We start from the raw sequence: 17,346 nt of genomic DNA, 5'->3' as shown, positions 1-17,346 counted from the left end.
CCTTCCTTCCTTCCTTCCTTCCTTCCTTCCTTCCTTCCTTCCTTCCTTCCTTCCTTCCTTCCTTTCTTCCTTCCTTCCTTCCTCCTCTCCCTTCCTTCCTTCCCTCCCTCCCTGCCTCCCTCCCTCCCTTCCTTCCTTCCTTCCCTCCCTTCCTCCTCTCCCTCCCTCCCTTTCTTCCTTCCCCTCCTTTCTTTCCTTTCTTCATTCCTTCCTTCCTTCCCTCCTTCTCTCCTTCCCTCCCTTTCTTTTTTTTTCTTTCTTCTTAATCCCTAACTCCCCTTGCCTTCCCTTCTCCCTTTCACCATTGGAAATAAGAAGAACAAAGCCCTTGTAACATATGTTTAGTCAAGTAAGACAAATCCCCACATTGACTGCGTCTGAAAATTATTACTTATTCTGATTCTTGAGTTCATTACTTCTCTTTTGGGAGGTGGACAGCATGCTTCACCATTGGTCCCTGGAATCATCCCACCATCTCCTTCCATTGCCTTGGGAACAAGTAAATTGACCATAGGAAGGAATGGTCGGAGAGGGTGAATATTACCCATAGCTTATTCCCCAGCCCCATTCAATTGTAAGCTTCTTGAAATCACGTCTTATTTCATCTCCATGTACCTCGTATTTATTGTTGTTGTTCATTTGTGTCCGATTCTGTGCCTCATGGACCATAGTACACCAGGTCCTTCTGTCCTCCACTGTCTCCCCAAATCTCTCTAAGCTCATGATGATCGTTTCCATGACACCATCTGTCCAACTCATCCTCTGCTGTTCCCTTCTCCTCTTGCCTTCCATCTTTCCCAATATCAGGGTGTTTCCCAATAAGTCTCATCTTCTCATTATGTGGCCAAAGCATTTAAGCTTCACCTTTGGTATTTGTCCTTCCAATGAATGGTCTGAATTAATCTTTGTCTCCTGTGTATGTGGCCCTTAATACTTGCGTAACCGAGTTGAGTACTGTCTACCTGCCTTGATTCCCCCCATATTGCTAGGATCTTAAACCCTGTTTCTGAGGAGCCTGTGGCCTGTCAGGTGGGGAATGAGCCCAGAGAACCTCCTAACAGAGGCCTTTGGGAGACCTCAAAGGAAGCTAGGAGAGGCATGGAAGCCGGCCAGGCCCTCTGGAGCTCGCTGGCCAAAGAGAGCTGAGCAGCGACGAAAACAGAGAAGGGATTGTCTCCAGGCTTTGCTGGAGGCTTTTGGCCAGGCACTCTAGCTTTCTCTTCTGATGTGTGAGATGGAGACTGGCCTCTGGAACATGGGGTAACCAACCTGGCAGTCCTGTGTGGGCTCTTTCTATCTTCTCTCCTGGTCATAACCTGGCCCATCCGACGGGCAGCAAGGAGAGGTGCCGGCCCTGTGCCGAAATGAGAGCATTTTCACTGTGTAGCTGAATGCGTTAAATGGTTCGTTGTATTCTTAAGAAATAAACAAACAAGCAAAGAAAAAACTCATACCAACCAAGAAACACACTTTCAGGCCTTTAATTTAAAAATCTTATTTTTTCTTTCAGACATTAGTAAATTTATTAGGAGCCAGAGACACAAATGTTCTGTTGGGGGCCCTTCTCGCACTTACTAGTTTAGCTGAAAGGTAAGTTTCTTTTAATATGCTTTTAACTCTCAATCTCAGCTGTGATACAAGCTCCTCCTCCTTTCTCCTCCTCCTTCACCCCCTTCTCTAATGTGGGCACAGTTTCCCTGGTTCCATTGCATCTTAGTCTAATTTTGCAAAAAGCCCCAGTGGTGCAGTCACGATAGGCGATGTTCCTTTACGGAGGATCCTGGACCAACGTGCTATATTTTACTTGAGCTAGAGGGACTCGCTGCCCCAGAAGATTCTTCTCTCTGACTGGAATTGTCTACAACATCTCCTTCTTTCCCTCATTTCTGGTGTTTTTGAAGTTGGCTTTAACTCTTTTCTTTAAAAACCGCTTTCCTGCCCTTTCTTTAAATGCATGTCTGTTTTTAACATTTTTCAAAAAGACTTCTTCTTCTTCTTCTTCTTCTTCTTTTTTTTTTTTTGGCTATGCAATGGGGTTAAGTGCCTTGCCCGGGGTCACACATCTAGTGTCAAGCGTCTGAGGCCGGATTTGAACTCAGGTCCTCCAGACTCCAAGGCCAGAGCTCTATCCGCTGCACCACCTAGCTGCCCCCCAAAAGACTTTCAAAAAGGCCATTCTCAGGCCCCAGCTCGTCCTGCTTTGTTCCTTACTCCTTTATTTTGTATTGAGCTTGTTCTTTTCTCTTCTGACATTAAGAAGGGCGGTGTAGAATGTTGCATATCGTGGTAGATGTTTTTGATGTATTGGTTGGTTTTACTGATTTTTTTTCTCTTTTTCTTTGTCTTTTAAAAACTATTTGTTTAAAGGGATGGTTCTCTGGGAGAGGGGATGGGGAGGGATAGAGGGGGAAATTTAGATAATGTAAAAACAAAAGATATCAATACAAATCTGTTTAAAATAAAAAGAGTGCATGGGAAACTCCAGCCCATTTTCTATACCATTAAGTTTTGTAACTTGTTAAATCTGCGTGGATCCTAGTGAAGGATGAGCCTCCTTTTCTGTGGGAGAGGGAGAGGGAGAGGCAGGCTCAGTCACCACGCTGCTAATAATGGAGCTGATGTTTTGTGATGTGCTGTTCTGTGCGGAGCTTGTGCGACAGTCTTCACCCTGAGAAAATGCGAGGGCCACGCCAGGGAGGGCAGTGGAGAAGGTGATGAGGGTTCTAAGACTGTTCCCTTTGCAGTCCAGAATGTAGGGAGAAGATCAGTGAGCTCAGCATTGTGGAAAACCTGCTGATGATCCTACATGAGTATGACCTGCTCTGTAAGAGGTAGGATTTTGGGCGGAAGAAAGAGATCATCTTATGTTTACGAGAGAAGCTTGCTTTATTTTCCTCTTACAGCGTGTTGTTTATGTAATATTGTGAAACTCAAGTGATAAGAAAACTCCATATTTCATGTTTGTGCAAGGAAATTTGTACAGAGAAATGTGATTTAATTCAAGCTTAAGCGGCCTCCTGTGAACTTACATGTGCCCAGTTCTGTGTTCAAATAAATGTAACCGTCCATCAGAACAAGAATTCATAATGATCATCCTGAATCATAAAATCATGGCACTGAGAACCAGGAGGAACCTTAGGGACCATTTGGCCCAGTCCCTCATTTGTACAGATGAAGAAACCCAGAGGTAAAAGGACTATGTAGGTAGTGGTGCTCAATCTGCATTCTGCCACTGCTGACCTCTAACCTAGTGCTCTTTTCATCACAATGAGTCACCAAGAAAAGATTAAGTTATGTGGCGTACTTTCTGTTTAAGAAATCAGAAAGCTGTTTAAGCCAAATGAGAAATATTTCCATCTAAAGATTTGTTTTTAAGAGGTTTCAGTAGATAAGGAGATTCAGTGGTCTGGAAAATTTACTTCTGTGGATCACCTCATTCTCTGGCAGTGCTACATAAAAGAGGCATTGATATAGATGGTTGGATTCTCCTGGGAACCAAACCAGATGAGCTATTCCTATTGATTTTCGTCTTTCTTCTCCCTGGTCCATCTGCTTTGGAATATAAATATGTATGGAGAAAGTCTCCTTGCTGTGTGTTCAGAAGTAAGTCTTCAGTATTAAGAATGAAGCTCTTTTGGTTCAAAGCTGTTTGGGGCTTTTCTCTTGTGAGCGTCCATGCCTTCCACTGTCTTCTCTGGTGCAAGGGGCACCATCCCAGCTGCTCGTCTGGAATCTGACACCTGGAATTTTTCATTATGTATATTTCTAGTGCCATATTCAAGGAAGTTTTCTTTAAGGTGTTTCCAAAGAATGTCCCTAGGACAATAGAAAGATTTAAGGAAATAACAATGATAACAATGATAACAATAATAATGATGCTAACTGGCATTCATATGAATGTTTTAACGTTAGCAAATCATCCAAATATTATCTCATTTGATCCTTACAACAATCCAGGTATGTGGGTGTGATTATTATCTCCATTTTACAGATGAAGAAACTGAGGCAGAAAGAGGCTAAGTGACCTTCCCATGGTCACACAGTTAGAAAGTGTTTGTTAGAGAAGGCTCAGAGTGTAGCCTTGACAAGAAAGAGCAGTGAACTTGGGAGCCAGGAAAAACTGGGTTTGAATCCTGTTTCAGATACTTTATAGCCATGTGACCACTGACATATTCTCTCTCAGCCTCAGTTTACTCCTTTGTAAAATATGATAATAATAGTTTCTACCTGTCTGGGTTGTTGTAAGGATTAAACAAAGCACTATAGAAATATTATCCTATTACTACTACTATTATTTTTCTTCTTCTTCTTCTTCTTCTTCCTCTTCTTCTTCTTTCCCTTCTCCTCCTCCTCCTTCCCTTTCTCCTTCTCCCTCTCTTGCCTTCCATTACTGGAATGTGAGGGAGTGCCTTGCTTGCTTGAATCAGTAGTCCTCGCACTTAACATAGTGCCTGGCATTAATATCCATCCACCCATCTATCCATTCTGTTCCTCTCTACCTATCCAATCCCAGATATTCTTCTAGATTCTAATCGCATATGATCCAATGAGGTAATGTAAGCAGAAGCCCTGGGTGATGAAGTGAAAAACAAAACAAAACAAAACAAAGACAGACCACTAGATGTTGAGTCAAAAGACCTGGGTTTGAATTCCAGCTTTGCTATTTACTGGCTTTGTGACCTTGAGCAAGTCAGTTACTTTCTGACCTCCACGGTTTCTTCATCTGTGAAATGGTTATAGTATGTGACTATTCTCCCAGAGTTGATGTGAAGAAAGAATTTTGTCAGTTGCTGAGTGTTACATGTTTGTGAACTTTTAAGTGCTTTGGAGCTAAAATTGGTCTCATTATTCCTATAGAAGGCACAGGCCAGATCCCCTCTGCTCCCTCTGGAAGCATGCTGCATGTCACCAGTCCATCCTGATCCATCTAATTTTAATTCCACTTGCCCCTTAATTCAATATTGCCTTGAATTGTTTGCTTTTCCATATGCATGTGTATCTTGTCTCCCTCACTAGATTCTAAGCTCTTTGCGGCAGGCAGTCATGGCTTATGTTCTTGTGACCCCACATAATTCTTAGCACACGGTAGGTGCTTATATATATATGTATATGTGTGTATATGTGTGTATATATATATATATACATATACATATGAATACATATTTTGAGGATAAACCAATAAAGAAATCTGCTGCCGAGACGATGTAATTTCTTGATGATGTGTCCTAGTAGAAAATGCCACATTGATTGTGTAATTTTGTGGCAAAATCATAGCCACAACCCAATAATGGTTTCATGAGGAACTGGTGAACTTCCATTTTTAAAAGACGGACTACGAAAGCATTGCTTCTCATTGCACATGCTGCGTCCCCTTTCAGGCTAACTGCTGAGTTGCTGCGGCTCCTTTGTGCCGAGTCCCAAGTGAAGGAGCAGGTGAAGGTGTACGAAGGCATCCCCGTCCTCCTCAGTCTGCTCCATTCTGATCACCTGAAGCTTCTCTGGAGCGTCGTCTGGATTCTGGTCCAGGTGTGTGAGGACCCCGAGACCAGCGTGGAGATCCGCACGTGGGGAGGCATCAAGCAGATCCTGCACATTTTACAGGGGTAGGTCCAGGCGCCTTGTGCTGTTTCATTAATTAGCTCATCGTCTAGAACTCCTTTGATCTCTTGCCTATTGTAGGATCTTTTTCACGCCATCCCTAGAGTTAAACTTGCAGGCATTCCAAGGCATGGGGGGGGGTGTGTGAGTAAGATATGACCTGCTGCCCGTTGGGGCTTGTGTAGAAGGGGCACAGAAGACAGCCTGGAAGATGGGGGAGGGGTAGTGGATGCCCAGCCCAAGCTTCCCACTGCTCTCCATGGACCATTAAGAGACCTGGAGGAAAACCTTGCTCACCTTAGTAGGGGATGTCTGGGAGGGCCCAGGCTGGCAAGGCGTGGACCAGTTATCTGCCCAGGTGGAAGGGGTACCCACACTGATCAAGTCACAGATTCTTTGGAGTGTCAAGGTGTACTGTGTTTTACTAATATTCATGAGGTCAGATACAGGTTAGCACATTGGCTCCAAGGCATCAGTGTGTGCACTATTAGAACGTAAAACGCCCATGCCTTCTTCTCCTGAGCATTTCTTTTCTTTGTGCTTCCCACCCCACTCCCTTTGTCCTTCCATATCAAACCCCTAGGATGGATGTGTTCTTCTAGCTCTGTGATCTCTTTGGGTTTACCAGTGAGCTACTCAGGCTGCCTGTCATTATTTTACCCTCTGGACTGGATGGCCCCACTTCTTTCTTGATTTGTTATTTCCTGGATAAGAGTCCTTAGAGCACATCTCATGCCCAAGTAATTTCATATAGAAATAGGCTACGGCTTCCTCTGGTTCCCATGCTTCTCTCCATTGCCCTTTGGGCTGCCTTCTTCAGAGACCAGGGTGTGTTATGGTTTGCCATCATGGAGCGTGGGATAAGTCTTCCAGTGATTTACAAGAATAGATTGGGAAAATTCAAGGATGGCTTATTAAAAAAGATGCTTGGTGAAAAGAAATCAGTAATTACCAAGAGCAAGGAAGGTTTCCTCAAGAGTAGGCTGTCCTCAAGACAGTGGCCTTGTCTCTTTTGACAGGGTTACTCTACTGGGTCATAAAGAGAATATTGCAGAAAATAATTTACCAAGATTTTGGCAAAGCTTGAGAAAGCCTCTTATACCATCCTTGTGGAGAAGATGGAGATATGGGCAAGATGATGGTACCAGTAGATGGATTTAGAAATGAATGAGTACCAGACTCGAAGAGTAGTCACGGATGGTTCAGTGGCTGCTGGCAGGAGGTATCCGGTGGGGTGGGAGCTTGGCCTGGGCTCCTTAAAATTCTATCAGTGATTTGGGTAAAGGTCTGAATGACACGCTTATCAGATGTTTGCATGCATGTGTGTAGGTATGAATTTATTTATACAACAAGCACTTACTGTCACTCCCTCCCATTCCCACCCTCCCGTTGAATAATTAAGAAAACCCTAAAAACAAATGTGCATAATTCAGAAAAATAAGTTCCCACATTAGCCATGTCCAAAAATGTCTTTCTTATTGTGCATTTCAAGTTCGTCTCTTCTCCAACAGGCCGGTGGCGTGTTTCCTTTTCCATCCTCTGGGTTCCTGGTTTATCATAGCTTTGATTGGACTTCTAAAGTCTTTCAGAGTCTGATTGTTAGACCTGCGGTTGACAGAAACCTGGGAGGCATCTAGCTGACTCACTGGATGGTGGCCAGGATTAAAAAAAGTGTCTTGACAGATTAAAATACTTGGCTGATTTAATAGTGTGAAGTTTAGTAGTGTATTTGGATTCAAGAAATCAGCACTCCTAGTAGAAGGCAGGAAAGGCAGACTTAAACAGCAGTATGCTGCAAAAAGACTTGGGGATTTTACCACATTGCAAGGTCAATGTAAGGCAGGAGTTTGACTTGGCAACCAGAAAGCCAGGTGGCGCAGCGGATAGAGCACTGGGCTTGGAGTCAGAAAGACTCATTTTCCTGAGTTCAAATCTGGCCTTAGACACTAACTAGCTGTTTGCTTCAGTTTCCTCTTCTGTAAAATGAGCTATAGAAGGAAATGGCAAACCACTCAAGAGTCTTTGCCAAGAAAGCCCCAAGTGGGGTCACAGAGAGTCGGAGGTGACTGAAAAACAACCCAATGACAACAGCAAAATGAATACACTAAGAGAAGCAGAGCTTCTAATAACAAGGGGGTATCATCCCCCTGTAGTTTGCCTTGGTCAGACGTCTGAAGCGTCGTGATTGGCTTTGGAAGGACATAGATAAGCTACAGAGTCTTCAGAGGACAACAGCTGAGGGGGTGAAGGACGTTGAGCTCTTTTGTGAGGGCTGATTGAAGGAAATGGGAGTATTTGGTCGTGAGAAGACTTGGGGTGGTGGTAGGGAGGAACATGACAGCTCTATTCAAGTATCTGCAGGGCTTTGTTATGCATGAGGCCTTGGTCTTACTCTTTTGGCCCCGGAGTTCAGAACCAGGTTGAATGATTGGCAAAGAGTCGTAGAGAGTCAAATATAGGCTCCACGTCAGGAAGATCAGCTTCGTAGTAAATAGTGCTGTCCCCAGATGGAAAGGTCTGGTCACTTTGGACATCTTTGTGCAGAGGTTGGAAGACCATGGTGCGATCGGGAGCCTTTTATCAGCTGTGTGTTGTACTGGCTGGCAACTGGGGGCCCTCGCAACTCTCCACTTCTGTGATTCGGTGGTTTCCCTTGCAGTCATTTTGACACTGTTTTTAGAATGTCAGAGCCATCTCTTAACTGATATCTTCTATTAGAACTGAGATGGGAAATCTTTATAATCCCAATTTTAAGAGAAAGAAATAATAACTTCTTTAGAGGGCACAGGCCATACATAAGGCATGTAGTTCTTCTTTACCTGCTCTGGTGAAAGTTATTTGATCCATGAGACATCTAACTTTCATTGTGAAGAATAGCATTTTCATGGCATATCACTGTATTAAAAATAACACTATTCCTATAATCTCGTAAGTTTTTTTTAATTTGAGGAATCATCTAAATTTATCTCTTTTTTCTAGAATAGGTTTATGAGTATCTAGTTTGTCAACACTGAATAAACTATTAATAGTTATTACCTAATGCATCCCAGTCCATGAGATCATTTTATTGATCATATATTGGTGAAGTTCAAAGACCCTGAGACGCATTACCAACCATAGATACATTACCTGCAAATGGAAGATCTTTAGTCATTTTCCCATCATAATTTATATTTTATAAAATTATGAATGCCTGTATTAAGCATTTTAAAGCCTGTAAATCTATTAAAGGAATTCAGTGACCCTGTAAACTATGATAATGGGAAAAAACAATTTGTTCTGAGAGTCAAATTGGAATTGTCATGAAGTACATTACAATAGGGCTCCTATAATTTGCATATTAGATAGACCAGAGTTTTCAATAATATAGTTCTGCAAGCATTTAATAAAAACATTTCCACCGTCACCTTCAGGAAAGTGGTATTAACTATTATTATCATAAAGCGTATTGTGTGGCCATGGGGTAATAATTCATAGTTAACTAACAGTATTTCTTCTTGAAAGCCTTTCTGGTTATGATCCACAGCCCATAAAACTCACGCTCATTTAGCTTGGGTAACTCATCAATACCGAGATGACTGGATGTTGTTAAATCAATACTATTCAGACTGTATTCTCCCTGGGTATATTAAGAATTCAGATTGTATAAAATAGTTTATTTTCTCTGAAGTAGTATCCTAAAATATACAGACAGAATTTAGATTTACTGCGAATAATGATTTGGCTAATCATGTTTCTGATCTCATGAAAAAGGAATGCAAACTTACAGCTCTTTGCAGGTTCTTATTTGTTAAAATTATTGTACTATATTTCATTCAGTGGTATAACATTAACTGGTACCAGTTTAAATTTTGCTGTTTTTAGTGATTTTACGTTAAATGTGCCCTCTTTATCACTGTATTTTCTGAATTAATTTCTTATATCCAGCTTGATTTTTTTAATGTTCCTTTTTAAAATTTCCTTTTCATTGTGTAGAAGGTGGGCTGCCTTCTGGGGTAGCCTCTGATTCTGTTAATAAAATATTGATTCAAATGCTTTAAAGACTCATCTTTATTCTCTTTTTGTGTATTGTGTTGAGTTTAATTCAAAATAGGGCTTTTCCTCCACTCCCTTCTTCTAAATGTATTCTTAGTGGTAAAGACTTCCTCTGTTTTTAAGGTATATTTCATATGGGGGACCTGATACTATGGACCCAAAATCTGTAAATTATTCATTTAATAAAGGGAAAGATGATGAGTTCTGTTATGGACTTTTTCCATTTGAGATGTCCCCAGGACATCCAATTTGAAAAAGTCCAAATAGGCATTTGGTGATGTGAGATTAAAACTCAGGGGAGACATTGGGGCTATCTGTAGTTGTATCTATACATATAGATAGCTATATCTTTGAGTCATTGGATAACGATGATAAATCCATGGAAGCTGATGAGCATGTAGATAGAGAAGAGTAGGGGGGCCTAGGAGGAAGAGCCTTAGGGAATACCCACAGTTGGAGGGGCATGGCATGGATGAAAATCCAGTCGAGGAGCCTGAGAAGAAGCAGTCAGACAAGTAGAAGGAGATCCGGGAGAGGGCAGTGTCATGAAAACCCAGAGACAAGAGATTCTTCAGGAGCAGAAGGTGGTCAACAATCTCAAAAGTAATAGAAAGTTTGACAAGGAAAAGTGAAAAATGAACAGCAGCTTCTGCAGTTAAGAGAATATTAGTAACTTTATACTAAGTGGAAAGTGTAGTTGCGAGGGGAAGATGGTGAGTTTGTTTTGGGTTGTTATTGCGACATCCAAGAGGACACGTCCTGTTGACAGATGGAGGTGTGAGAATAACTCAAATGGTGAACGGTGAATGGTTGAGTCCAGAGATTCATCATGGTGGAAGTAATTGGTGATCCCCTCAGAAAGGATCATTTCACTGGGGACAAAGAGTGTGGAGGAAACTAAGCAGAGGGCAAGAACTGAGCCTTAGGAAACACCGCTGAAGACGTATGAGTATTAGGATGTAGGGAAGGAGCAGTCAGATGTGGGAGAAAATGCAGGTACAGAAGGCAAGGGAGGAGAAACTGTGGGGAAGAGAAGGAGGAACTGGCAATGTTATCATAACAGGATCAGGAGGAATGTGGACCCTCAGTTTGGGAGTCACTGGCCTAATTAACGCAGTTCTCCTAGAAGAATGAGGTGAAAAGCAAATAACAGAATTAAAAGGGAAATGAGAGGTGAGGACATGGAGAAACCACATTATTTGAGAAATTTGGAAATGAGAAGAAAGAAGTAGGAAAATAATTAAAACTGTCAAATGAAGGCATGTGGTTCAGTATTGGAGAGACCAATTTCTGTTTGAAAGAATGGTCTCGAAGGAATGGGAGAGATTGAAAACACAAGTGAATAGGGGCAGCTAGCTAGGTGGCGCAGTGGATAGAGCACTGTCCCTGGATTCAGGAGGACCTGAGTTCAAATTCGTTCTCAGACACATAACACTTACTAGCTGTGTGACCCTGGGCAAGTCACTTAACCCCATTGCCTAGCCAAAAAAAAGAAAGAAAGAAAGAAAGAAAAAAGAAAATACAAGTGAGGAAGGGGATAAGCAAGAACAAGATTACTCAGGTTTCCAGAAGGGATGTGCATAGGGCAGAGGGATGGATAACCTAAAGAGTTATAGGAGAGTAACTCTGCTTCCTTTGAGATAGAGGCAGGATGAGAGTGAGAAGGATGGAGACAGAAAAGAGGACACAGTTGTACCAGATGACTTCAGTCTTCCCTTTCAAGTCAAAGGTGAGCCGTCAGCTCATAGCAGAGGCAGATCAGGATGGTTCCACATCAGTAATGAAGCTGGCCAGGAGGAAGATGTGGTGGACATCAGTCTTGAACCGTTCTTATTTTTTCAAATAACATTTTTCCCCCAATTTCATGTCAAAACAATTTTAAACATTTGAATAGTTCTTTTAAAGAAAGAATATTTCATTTTCCCCCAATTACATGTAAAAACAATTTTAATATTTGAACAGTTTTTCTTAAAAATATTTTTCTTTTTTCCCAATTACATATAAAAATAATTTTTAACATTTTTTTAAGTTTTGAGTTCCAAATTCTGTCCCTCTTTCTCACCCTTTCCCCGTCTGTGAGGTGGCAAGTAATCTGATATAGGTTATACCCATGCAATCATGTAAAATATTTCCATCTTGGTCATTTTGTGGAAGAAAACATGAACAAAAAAGAAAGACAGTGAAAAAGACTATGCTTCATTCTGTATTCAGACGCCATCAGTTCTTTCTCTGGAAGTGGGTAGGATTTTTCATCATGTGTCTTTTGGGATTGTCTTGGATCATTGTATTGCTGAGAATAGCTAAGTCACTCACAGTTGTTCATCATACAATGTTGCTGTTACTGTATACAATGTTCTCCTGGTTCTGCTCACTTCACTCTGCATCAGTTCATGTAAGTCTTCCCAGGTGGCTGAACAGTTTTGTAAGCAATGAGTAGTTCCCCTCCTGCTCACCTGCTCATATTGGCATTATGTTTTTCAGAGACAGAAATTTAGTTTCTGATCGTTCTTCCATTGGAAGCTTGTCTAGTGCAAATGCAGCAGGGAGAATCCAACAGCTTCGTTTGTCAGAAGATTTAAGCCCTCAAGAAATACAAGAAAATACCTTCTCTCTTCAGTCAGGTACAAACACATCAGTATAACGATTGCCACCATCACGGAGTTTACACTCTAATGGGAGAGACCACAGGGCCACGCATAAGTACATGCAGAATAAATACAAAGTGACATAAATATAAGGTAGTTTGGGAAGAAGGCCAGCAGGAGACGGGGGGGATGAGAAATGGCAGTGCTTGAGGCGTGTCTCATGGGCAGGGTAATTTCCAATCTGAAATGTAGCGTTGGGACAAAATGAGCTTTGTGAGGAGTTGTTTGGCTGTTGGCAATAAAATGTGAGTCAGCGATATAAACAGTGTTTGTTGAAGTTACGAGGCTGCTCCCCACCTATGCTTATTCACAGCCTCTTTGGTATTCTTCCTGACAGCCTGCTGTGCCGCTCTGACCGAACTGGTGCTCAATGACACAAATGCTCACCAAGTTGTACAGGTAGGGCGTCTTTTCTAACTCGTCGGAGATTCGAGGCTGATTTTTGCACATCTCCCAGATTTGAGGATGCATTGCTGATTTTTACACAGTAGTTTTCATATTCGTCACCCCACACATTCGGCAGCATTCATTGGCTTCCAATAGATTTTATTTAGGAAAACGAATACGCACCTGACAGACACTGAAGAAGAGAGCAAACACTGCTTTATCTGGCGAATCATTCTTACCTCGCTGCTGTTTGAATGGGTGTTATAAAATAGCTCCTTTCATTTTCCTTGTGCATTTTTTCAAGTTAGTTTAAATAGTTAGAATTATATACATGCAAGGGTTGTTTAGAAAGTAAGGCTATAAGGTTAATTATGGCTGTATTTTGCAGAGTGTAGTAATAGTTGTGGTAACAATATTTTGCTTGTGTGTTAAACACTGTAAAATAGACTGACCCTTACTGTGACTTAGTGTGACAGTTGTTAAAAGTGAATTCTGCCCTAGAATCACAGACCCCAGACAAAATTTGTGCTATTTGACTTTTTTAGATTGAAAAAATTACATTGCTGGAATTCACCATCAACCTATTGAAATTTGTTTAGAGAATATTTTTAATCAGCATAGTGTATGAAAATTCAAAACGTGCGATGACTTGGAAAAGAAAACAGATCACCAGTGGTACCATGCAACGTGAAAAGCCAAATTCTAACTGAGGAACTTACATTTCATTGACACTGAAAAACTTGTCCTGCACTGTGACAAATATTTAAATGTGTAGCAGTGTCATGTCCGGTCCCCCCCCCCCCCGCCCATGTTGATTGCCCAGAGAGCTATACAGGTATAAAACAATTTATGGGTGGATATCTACCCCAAACCATGGCTCCTGAGCCCCTACTGATATGTTTCTTTTTAACAGATGAATCGCAGGACACATTAGTTAAAAATAAAAGACACTTAAATAGTGTAGCCAAATAAGGGATAGCTAGGTGGCTCAGTGGACAGAGTGACAGGCCTGGAGTCAGGAAGGCTCGTCGTCCTGAGTTCAAGTCTGACCTCAGATACTTACTAGCTTTGTGACCCTGGGCACGTCACTTAACCCTGTTTGCCTCAGTTTCCTCATCTGTAAAATGAGCTAGAAAAAGATCTCGTCTAACCACTCTAGCATCTCTGCCAAGAAAACCCCAGATGGGGTCACAGAGAGTTGGACGTGATTGAAATAGGTGAACCATAGCCAAGTAAGTGACAAGACAGACTTCTTCCACAGACAGCAGTATGCTCTCCCAAAATTATCACCAGCCCAAGGTTCTACCCTGGCAGGAAATACATGCATCTATCCAGTACCCTGGGTCAGGAAAGCATATGGCCCCAGGACATTAGTGGGTGGGGCAGGCTCATATCTTTTATGTTTCAAGGAAACTAATTTCCTCTGGTGATGTAATTGTCCTGCTTTCCACTCTTGCTCTTTGCTGCCATCTGCTGGGATCCTGCTGTAATATCGCTTCTTAGGAGGGCTTTACTAACCCTAACCCTAACTCCTATCTTTGCTTTGTTTGAGAAGCCAGAATCCTGTCAAATCACCTTGGGATGCACTAAGCAAAGGTTCTGGTTAGTGCCATGGGGAAGGGATTCCTTTTAACCCTCCTGATGCCTCCTGATTGCCCTGCAAACTAACTCGGGAGCAACACTGAAAAGGGCCAGGTGGGATAGAGATCCCTCCAAGGAGCAGCCAAAATCACTATACTGCCTTCAGATTTGTTAAGTGACTAAGGATAAAGGTAGCAATGAGTTGTTTTATGTTTTAAAGACATGCACTAATTAGTTTCTTCATAATAAAATCAGTTTTTAAAAATACTTCAATTCATTTATTTTAATATAAAACATTATTATATATAATATATAAATGTAAAAGATATGTATAAATATATAGAAAATACATAAAATACATAATATATAAGTATACTTAGTGATATAGATTATATACATATCTAATATATATAAAACATGTAATATAATATATTGTATATAAAATGCATCATATAAGTAATATGAACATATTATATCTACGTATCTATAAAATATATGAAAAATTTTAATCCCATTCAATGGAGGCATAAAGATTTCCTTTTAAAAAAATACAACCTTTCCCCTTTTGCATCCCCCAAGTCTGCATACATATTAGGATCCAATTTTAAAAATTTTTACCAGGTATGTGATATTTATAATAATAAATTTTTTGAAGTAAGCAGAATCGCGTTAATATGTCTTTAGTGCTGTTTGATTATAATTCTTTAGCAATGTTGTTGATTTGTGTTTTGTAAAGGTGCTATATCTTTTGTTTCCAGCTATGTAGTTTCCCATGATCTTTATTTAAAGATGATTTACTAAGCTTTCTGATTTTTAAATTGGTGTTAATTTAACATGCAGAGATGGGGTGGAATCAGGTTAAAGGATGTTTGAATCATCATGGTCCTTCCTCCCATCCACTATCACCTAGTATAGGAGAAGTTAATCACCAAGTTCTCAGCAGAGAGTAGAATGTTTTGAAGACCACTTAGCAGTTTGGGGAGGTATATTCTGCATTGGTAGAAGGAATAACTTCACCTGGGAAATCATGAATCTTTGAATTATTGAATAAGTTAATTTATTAAGTTACTGCTATACGTGATTACATTTCTATCTCTTATCTCAGTATCGCCATCATCTGATAATGTTATTTGGCTTTTGTCTTGTAGGAAAATGGTGTATATATAATAGCAAAGTTAATTTTACCAAGCAAACAAAAGAATGCAGCAAAAACTCATTTATTGCAGGTAATGAATGAATGAATGAATGAATGAATGAATGAATGAATGAATGAATCGACCAAGAAAGTACTTATCATGTGCCTATTATTGGCCAGGTACTGTGCTAAGGATTCACACAAAAATGAAATAGACCCTGTTCTTAAAGAATTTGCAGTCTTTGGGGGAAAGCAGCATTAGAACAAGTAAACATTTGCTGAATGTACACAAGGTGGTTTAGGGAGGGAGGGTGCTAACAGTTGGGCATATCAGGAAAGGCTTCTCACAGCAGGTTGTGCTTTAAGGAGTCTCTGAGGCAGAGGTAAGGAGGAGGAGAAGGCACATTGCAGGCCTGGGGACTGGCCAGTACAAAGGTGCAGAGGCAAGAGATTGAGTATTGTATGAGAAGAGCAGCAGGAAGGCCAAGATGTCTAGAATTGAAAGTGTGGGAAGGGGAGCCATGTATGGGAGAGTCTGAAAAGGTAGGTCAGGACAAGCTTGTGAATGCTGACTTTAAAAGTCAAACAGAGGAACCAAGAGAGGTTCCCTAGAGGAAACAGGGAGCCACTGTGGTTTATTGAGTAGGGGAATGACATGGTCAGACCTATGCTCAGGGAAGATCACTTTGGCAGCTAGGTAGAGGGTGCGTTAGGGCAGCGAGGCCAATTAGGTTATTGCAGTCATCCAACCAAGAGGTAAGGAAGGCTTTAACCAAGATGGTGGCTCTGTGAAGAGTGGAAAAAGAATAGCTTTGAAAGATGTGGAGGGAGAAAGAGAAAAACTGGGCAGCTGACTGAATATGTGGGCTGAGGAAGACTGAGGAGTAGAGGGTAAACTTGAGTTTGAAAACGGAAACTGAAGGCTGGTGTTACCTTGTATTAAACAGGGCAGTTTGGAATAAGGAAAGATTTGGGGAAAATGAGATTTATTTTAATTGGGTTGAACTTGGGACATTTATAGGAAACACAGTTTGAAGTGTCCCGTAGGCAATTGACAATAGAGCACTGGGAGAGAGACTAGGGCTGGATTTATAGATCTTCTGGAAGTCATCTGCAGACAGACAATAATGAAACCTGTAGGAGCTAATGAGAGAATGTAGAGGGAGAAGAGAAAGGAGCCAAGGGGGTATTAATATGGGTGGTGAGCCAGCGAAGGAGACTGAGAAAGATCCATTAGATAACCAATCTGCGAGCATTCGTTAAGTGCCTGTTGTTTGTTGGGCAGGGTGCTAGGTACTGGGCATACAAGTACAATGAAATGGAATAATCCCTACTCACACATTCTAATGGGGGAGACAACAAGTACATATATATATATATATGTAAGTATATTCAGAATAAATACAAAGGGAATAAAATGCAAATCTCTGCAAAGTATTAAACACAAGGTAGTCTGAGAGGGAGGGCACCAGCAGTCCAGAGTCACATAGGAGAAGAACCAAGATGAAAACCCAGAGATTATTTTTTAAAAAAGATTTCCTGCTGAAATGTGGGCCACCTTAAAATATACGTATAAGCCTGTTGCTCCCAGTCTTAAGTATGTTCTTTTTCTTTGTTGTTGTTCGGTCGTTAAGTTGTGTTCAACTCTTCACGACCCTATGCACTGTAGCACGTCAGGCCCTTCTGTCCTCCACCATCTCTTGAAGTCTCTCCAAGTTCATGTTCATTGTTTCCATGAGTCTGTCTATCCATATCATCCCCTGCTGTCCCCTTTTTCTTTTGCCTTCAGTCTTCCCCAGCATCAGAGTCTTTTCCAGTGAGTTCCATCTTCTCATTATGTGGCCAGAGTATTTAAGCTTCAGCTTCAGTATTTGACTTTCCAGGAAATAGTCTGAATTAATTTCTTTAAGTACCAACTGATTTGATGTCCTTGCTGTCCAAGGGACTCTCGAAAGTCTCCAGCAC

General features: G+C 41.2%; 1 protein-coding gene across 2 annotated transcripts in view; it reads left to right on the top strand.

The window, feature by feature from the left end:
* Window positions 1–17,346, top strand: part of NEK10 (NIMA related kinase 10) — a 243,601-nt gene that overhangs the window by 67,802 nt on the left and 158,453 nt on the right. For both annotated transcript variants that reach the window (XR_003570051.1, XM_027872513.1), the window contains exons 10-15: window positions 1,511–1,590; window positions 2,745–2,831; window positions 5,379–5,603; window positions 12,115–12,254; window positions 12,616–12,677; window positions 15,395–15,472. Coding sequence is in view for 1 of the 2 variants with exons in the window: in XM_027872513.1 (XP_027728314.1) it covers window positions 1,511–1,590; window positions 2,745–2,831; window positions 5,379–5,603; window positions 12,115–12,254; window positions 12,616–12,677; window positions 15,395–15,472 (672 nt within the window). In the remaining variant the exon portion in view is untranslated. The remainder of the gene's footprint in view (window positions 1–1,510; window positions 1,591–2,744; window positions 2,832–5,378; window positions 5,604–12,114; window positions 12,255–12,615; window positions 12,678–15,394; window positions 15,473–17,346) is intronic.

This window comes from Vombatus ursinus, unplaced genomic scaffold (genome assembly GCF_900497805.2).
Source record: "Vombatus ursinus unplaced genomic scaffold, bare-nosed wombat genome assembly UNPS02014799.1, whole genome shotgun sequence".
NCBI classification, from domain to species: Eukaryota; Metazoa; Chordata; class Mammalia; order Diprotodontia; family Vombatidae; genus Vombatus; species Vombatus ursinus.
Note: the sequence above shows the minus strand (reverse complement) of the source record. Positions and strands in the feature narration are given on the sequence as shown.